We start from the raw sequence: 7500 nt of genomic DNA, 5'->3' as shown, positions 1-7500 counted from the left end.
GAGCGCGGTTGTGGTTAACTTTAACCTTAAATAAAATGAAAACTACTGAGGCTAGATGGCTGCAATTCGGTATTAGTTGATGACTGGAGGGTGGATGATCAACGTATCAATTTGCAGCCCTCTAGCCTCCGTAGTTTTTAAGATCTGAGGACTGACGGTCGGACAAAGCCGACACAATAGTCTCCTTCAACACATCTACGTACCGTGCTTTCCTCGACGACGTCCTCCAGAATTCCTATGATCTCGTCGATGTCGAACTTGTCGATTTCGATGAAGAGACCCCCAGTCTCGGCCGCCAGTCTCTTGTACTCGTCCACGCCGCTGAGGATGTACTTGTCTTCCGGGCAGGAGATGTCCTTCGAGGGCTCCTGAGAGACCTTTTTGGTCTGGTCAAAGCTGTAGATGACGGTCACCTGCAGGGGGTGGGGGGAGAATGTTTCGAGATGCGTCTTCAGGGGCGCCGAATATAAGTAAATCTATATAAATAAACGACTTCACAATGGTCAAGACACTCTCGGTTACTGTGTGGATGATGACAGACGACCTGAACTAGCTGTGAGGCCACAAGTCTTCGGGCTGAGAGAATCGATAATTTACGTGATGTAATGGCCATTGTGAGCTAATGGTTCCTCCTATGCCATTTTGATGATTAGAATCACATCCTGCGTGTTTATTTGAACATTTGGGCTCAAAAATGCTATTGCATACAAATGCTCGTATGTGCGTAGGCAATTAAATATTTCCAGTAGCTTTTGACCTTTCATTCGATTTGATTTTATGGTACTTAGGTTGTCAAGCCAAGCACTGGGGCACTTTCAGCCAGTTAGATGTTTAAGACAGTGAAAAGAGGGAGTTGGGGTTCGTGGAGGTAGCTAGACAGTTAGATAAAGATATCCAGGAAATAAAATTGAAGTACTGGGTTCTAATGAGTGTAGGGAGCAGGAAAGGATACACAGTGGAAAGCTAAAAACTAGATGCAGCTAGGAGCCACAGGGAAGCTTAAGACACACTATTGCCTACAGTGCACCCCGTGAGGTGCACTTACGGCACTATTCACCTGAGGGGATCTTTGGACCTTCTCTGAGGTAATTATTAGCTTTTTATTTATTTTTTTTTTTTTTTTTTTCACCAAGACATTTTCCACTGATTTTGTCATCTGATGCAATTGTGTCACTGGCAGTACCAACACAGTTCCCATCCTTAAACATTTGAAATAAATGTAGGGTGCCGTATTTTATTAATATATCTTAGCTGTACAAGTAACAACAATGACATTAAACAGCAAATCTATATACTACACAATGCTCTCAAACCTAACATGATCCAGAACCACATCTGAAACGGAGAATCTTGAGCAGCAGACCCTGAGAAGTCTATTAGACCAGAGCTGGTTACCTGGCAATGTTAGACCAGAGCTGCTTACCTGGCAATGTTAGACCAGAGCTGCTTACCTGGCAATGTTAGACCAGCGCTGGTTACCTGGCAATGTTAGACCAAAGCTGCTTACCTGGCAATGTTAGACCAGAGCTGCTTACCTGGCAATGTTAGACCAGAGCTGCTTACCTGGCAATGTTTGGCAGTTGCCAAGGCAATGCTCCCTTCCATGAGTTGCTTGTCGTTGCCTCCAGCGTCTGTGAAGCAAAACACGCTGGAATAGTCGGGAGTGTTCGCCAGAGCAAGTTCCAGAGCCGCCCAGAAATTCTCTTCCGTACAGCAGCAGCCACCGTAAGCGTCCAGCTTGTTCAGGTCCGCCAAGAAGATGTCTGCTTCCGAGGTGGCGGTAACTGGACCAAGATCTGATAAAAAAAGGGGAAAAAAAGTCGTTTACATTTCGTTAGTGCTGACTTTTGGTTTGTAATATTGTACTTCTGCATCAGTCATCCATTAATTGTTGGTCTGTGGATATATTTGCACGTTTTGAATTTCCTTTCAAGTTTTTACAAGCAGTGGAATATGCAGCTTTTAACCAATTTATTACTGAGTCTAACTTTTTCCTCTTCAGTTTCTGTGATACGGTTTTTTTTTGTGGGACCTTGAAGTTTACAGCGTTCTGTATTCTGTCGTTAGTATCTACAGGTGTGTAAACTAAAATAAATAAATCAATAAATAAATAATCAGTAGACCAATAGAGCATGACAGGTAAACCACATCAAATAAATTCGCATCTTTAGGTGACCAGAATACGCCTAGTACCAACACCGTATAGTTAAAAAGGACAGGAACGAAGAGAATTTGAGAGCTTCGAGATGACAGAGAGAGAGAGAGAGAGAGAGAGAGAGAAGTTTCTTCGCACTCCGTACCTGGGTCCTTGTATGGAGTGAGGACGTAAAACGCCGGGTGCGTTCTCTCCACGATCAGCTTGGACTCTGCTTTGACCGCCTTGATCTCTTGCGTCATCGAACCTGTCGTGTCGATCATGATCGACAGAGCGGAGCCCGGGTACAGGTCGAACAGGTGGCGAAAGTAATCGTTCCCGATGGCCTCTCGGAGGACAGAGAGGTAGTATTCGGTGGCCTTCATTCAAATGAGGAGGAGGAGGAGGCAACTGTGTTTATGTCATGCGAGTGAGAACCCGCAACTGGTTGTAGGGAAGACTATAGGCCTAACTTGATATGTCTGAGAGGTTAAACTTAGAGGAGAAACTCTCTTTGTACTCATAGTTATACAGATGAAGACTGAACCGAATGGAACTTGTGACAAGTGGTATAGCTCGTGTCCATAGCATATGAACAAGAACTCACAACTGCACGTAGAGAATACTAGGCCTAACTTACAATGTCTGTGATATCAAACTTAGGCTAATAACTCTATATTGGTCGTTATAAACGTGAATACTGAACTAAACGGAAAGTGTGGTACTGCATATTAAGAAGGTAAACCTCAAGTTGGTATCGTCAGCAATAACGTAAAAGTTAGACCGAAGCAGTAATACAGTTACTGGAAAGACGGTCGTAAAACAGCACTAATCAGTTTCTTTGTTCACCAAAAAAAAAAAAAGAAAGCTATGCACCATCGCTGCCTCTTCAATCTCCGGTGCGCAAACTCCTTCCAAGTGATATGATAAACCCCAAGTTTATAACAACAGGCAGTGACCAAGTTAAGGACATATATACTCACGGAGATGGCTAAATCGACCGCTGTCTTATGCAGGTCGTGATGAGGGGAAAAACAAGGAGAGGCCGTTTCTTTGTTGATGCCACCGACCGGAGCCTTCGAGGCGGAGTTGTCCATAGTACCACCGTGGCTGCATTTGCCTGTTGGCCAAAGAGAGGAGCTAAGTTTTGGGGTAATTTTTGCTGATGTTTTCGATTGCTTGTGTGTGGCTTTTAGTATTGAAATAAGGATAGTCCTTTAATCACTGATCATTCTAACGATTGACAGGAATTTTTTGCTAATGCTTGAATTACTGACTGATATAGCCTTTGCTTTGTATATGGCAGTTTCTTTATCGAAGTGTAACCCTGAGTGATGGACATGGAACTAAATAAATATACATAGTATATATATATATATATATATATATATATATATATATATATATATATATGATACGAGTATTAAACTACAAATATCCTTTAATATCTAATTCCCTCTACCTCGCAATGAATATATTTTCGCATATGTTAACCGAAGGGGAATTCTTTCAGTTGATAAGAAATTCGTCGGCTCGTGGACTACGAAACCACAGATTTCCCAAGAATTCGAGACGTAGTGCTGCAGTGACGCGCTTTAACCCACACGACAATCGAGAGAGGTTTAAGCAGGTCACTGTACTTCCTGAATTCTTGGTTCCCGTGGTTCGAGTCCACGAGCCGCCAAATTTCTTATCAACTGAAAAATTCCCCTTGGGTTAACATATTCGAAAATATATTCATCCCGAGGAAGAGCTCAATTAGAGGACATTTGTAGCTTAAGCTCATGGTATATATATATATATATATATATATATATATATATATATATATATATATATATATACATATATATATATATATATATATATATATATATATATATATATATAGATATACATAATCAATACGGCCGTTACTGTTGCACCATTTTAACACGAATTCTTCTCAGACTTATTGACAAAAAATAAATAGATAAATAAATAAATAAATAAAAGCTTCAAGAATATTCAGTACCATCTACCACTTCTTGAAAGGAGGGAATTCAACAAACCTGCGTCCGTGGGTTTTGGAACGACAAATGCTGCTGATCCTGGAACGTTGTATTCGTAATACCCGCTGGAAAGCTTGGCTCTAGCGATCACGTTGTCTTTGCACTCTCCCTGGAAGAGGCAAACTTGGTGATATATATACATACATATATATGTATATATATATATATATATATATATATACTATATATATATATATTAGGTAATTTTTTGGGTGTGTCTATCACAGTCCTCCACTTCGACTGGGTGGTATTTATAGTGTGGGGTTCCGGTTGCATCCTGCCTCCCTAGGAGTCCATCACTTTTCCCACTATGTGCGCGCCGTTTCTAGGATCACACTCTTCTGCACGAGTCCTGGAGCTACTCCTGTCTCTGGTTTTTACAGATTCCTTTTCAGGGATCTTGGGATCGTGCCTCCTAGTGTTCCTATGAGTATGGGTAGAATTTCATCTGGCATATCCCATATCCTTCTTATTTCTGTTTTCAGGTCTTGATTTTCATTATTATTATTATTATTATTATTATTATTATTATTATTATTATTATTATTATTATTATTATTAGCAACTCTCAAGGAAACCAGAACAGCCATCACATAAATGGCAGTTCAACAAGAGGAAGTTCCAGAAGACTGCTGGGCCTTGACCCAGGATGACAACCTACACATCTCTTGAAAATGGGCCACAGATATATGGCCTGAACGTACTCGAGTGCTCGAGTGTGGAGTAAAATAAAATGTAAATACTTATAAGTAAACACGCTATACACAATGATTTGTGAGTTTCTTTTTCAATCAATTATTATTATTATTATTATTATTATTATTATTATTATTATTATTATTATTATTATTATTATTATTATTATTATTATTATTATTATTATTATTATTATTATTAAACTAATACCTGAATCTCTGCCACTGCTCACCTTAGGATCAGAGCACTCAGTGCAGGTAGATTCACCTGGAGCAGCTACGGCAGGTATGTCCTGGCCGGGAAAGCCTAGCTCCTTCAGGATGTCGGTGTAGCCTAATTCCACCCACGTCGTTTGCGAGTAGAAGTCCTGGAAGAGAGAGAGAGAGAGAGAGAGAGAGAGAGAGAGAGAGAGAGAGAGAGTGGTAGCAGTAGTAATACCTAGTAGTTGCAGATTATTCTTAGAGCTGGTCATCGTATTTCAATTCATCTCTGGCTGTTCTATGATATATATATACATGTAAATATACGTAAATATACTTATAATACATATATACCATAAATACACAAAGTATTTTACTTGTATAGTATTGAGCGACGTCCCCAAGAGCTCCCTGGCGAAGGGGTAGGCGTCGTCGGCGACGATCGTAGAAATCAGCTGCTGGTAGCGCCCTTGCAGGAGGGTATGCCCCTCCGATATCTTCTCCCCGTCCATGTGGTGGGCGGCGTTGAAACGTATTTGGCCGCTAGCCTCCGTCATGGCGTTGGCCCAGGTGATGCTGTTGACTGCCTGAGGATTTGGAAAATGTTCAGTAATACTTAGGTCTTCAAAGCCATAACACTGGTTAAGTAGGTGATGTTTTAATTTTAGAGGTGTCTATCTTTTAAATCGAAAAAAAAAGAAAAGAAAAAATGTGGTTGACTTTTACACTGAAGAGCACCTTTCTTGTATTTGGTTAAATCTATGATATCTGAATCACAACGTCCCTTTTAAATCTGATGAAAAAAAGTAGAGACATTTAAATCACGTTTCAAATCTAAAAATGCGGTTGCTTCTCCGTCCGACCACTTTTCAGTCTGAAATAATTTCTTTGGTGGGCCTTGGAAGGCATCCTATTAATGGTAACAGTGGAAAGCAGATACCTTGGTAATGGTAACAGTGGGAAGTGGTTTATTTTTCATATGGAAAGTACTTTCAGATTTGTGATATTTTCTTTGGTGGAAACTTGAAAGGTCGTCCTAGTGATAGTAGTAGTAGTAGTAGTAGTAGTAGTAGTAGTAGTAGTAGTAGTAGTAGTAACAGTAGTGATAACGCTTTCAGAGGTTATAATTTGGATTAAATTTATAATGTTTGAACTATGTGTCTCTTTTAAAGCTAAGAAAGTGGTGATGTTTTAATCACAGTAAAGTCCCCTTAAATCTCGAAAAGTGACTGATTTTTCAGCCTGGAAACAACTTTCCAGTTTGCAGTATTTTCTCTGGTGGGCCTTAAAATCCTGTAATATTAGTAATAATAAGTCGTTCAACCTACCTTGATAAATCTCGCAGGCGACGCCGTAGGCCCATAGTAGTACCTGAAGATCTGAGACAGGGTGGCGTCTTCTGGAATGCTGAAGGTGTCGTTGGTCGGCGGAGGCAGATCCAGGAAGAATCGGCGGATTTCTCTTCTGATGCCTTCGCGAGTAATGGCCTGGAAGGGAGAAACAGGAAGCCTTTGATAATTTACAACTTGTGTACAGGGACTTGGGTCCTGGAAACGACCGTAGCTTGTAGGGACAAATATGGGACTAGAAGCTTTTGACAATTTACAACTTGGGTCCTGGAACGGCCGTAGCTTGTGGGGACAAATATAAAACTGGAAGCCTTTGACAATTAATGACTTGGGTCCTGGAATGGCCGTAGCTTGTAGGGACAAATATAGAACTGAAAGCCTTTGACAATTTATGACTTGGGTCCTGGAATGGCCGTAGCTTGTAGGGACAAATATAGAACTGGAAGCCTTTGACAATTGATGACTTGGGTCCTGGAAACGACCGTAGCTTGTAGGGACAAATATGTAACTGGAAGCCTTTGACAATAGACAACTTGGGTCCTGGAACGGCCGTAGCTTGTAGGGACAAATATGGAACTGGAAGCCTTTGACAATTGACAACTTGAGTCCTGGAATGGCCGTAGCTTGTAGGAACAAATATGGAACTGGAAGCTTTTGACCATTTACGACTTGGGTCCTGGATCGGCCGTAGCTTGTAGGGACAAATATAGAACTGGAAGACTTTGACAATTGACAACTTGGGTCCTGGAATGGCCGTAGCTTGTAGGGACAAATATAGAACTGGAAACCTTTGACAATTGACAACTTGAGTCCTGGAATGGCCGTAGCTTGTAGGAACAAATATGGAACTGGAAGCTTTTGACCATTTACGACTTGGGTCCTGGATCGGCCGTAGCTTGTAGGGACAAATATAGAACTGGAAGACTTGACAATTAACGGCTTGGGTCCTGGAACGGCCATAGCTTGTAGGGACAAATATAGAATTGGAACTAGGATATAGAATTTAGGACAAAAGTCGAGCGCTGGGACCTACGAGGTCATTCAGCGCTGGAAGGGAAATTGAACGCAAA

General features: G+C 41.1%; 1 protein-coding gene across 1 annotated transcript in view; it reads right to left on the bottom strand.

Moving 5' to 3' along the window:
* The window catches only part of LOC135199706 (uncharacterized), an 85897-nt gene that overhangs the window by 77603 nt on the left and 794 nt on the right, over window positions 1–7500 (bottom strand). The window contains 8 exon segments of the mRNA XM_064227863.1: window positions 204–413; window positions 1564–1796; window positions 2301–2514; window positions 3118–3254; window positions 4186–4294; window positions 5114–5248; window positions 5459–5668; window positions 6410–6568. Coding sequence (XP_064083933.1) covers window positions 204–413; window positions 1564–1796; window positions 2301–2514; window positions 3118–3254; window positions 4186–4294; window positions 5114–5248; window positions 5459–5668; window positions 6410–6568 — 1407 coding nt within the window.

The sequence above is a fragment of the Macrobrachium nipponense genome, chromosome 26 (genome assembly GCF_015104395.2).
Source record: "Macrobrachium nipponense isolate FS-2020 chromosome 26, ASM1510439v2, whole genome shotgun sequence".
Classification (NCBI taxonomy): Eukaryota; Metazoa; Arthropoda; class Malacostraca; order Decapoda; family Palaemonidae; genus Macrobrachium; species Macrobrachium nipponense.
Note: the sequence above shows the minus strand (reverse complement) of the source record. Positions and strands in the feature narration are given on the sequence as shown.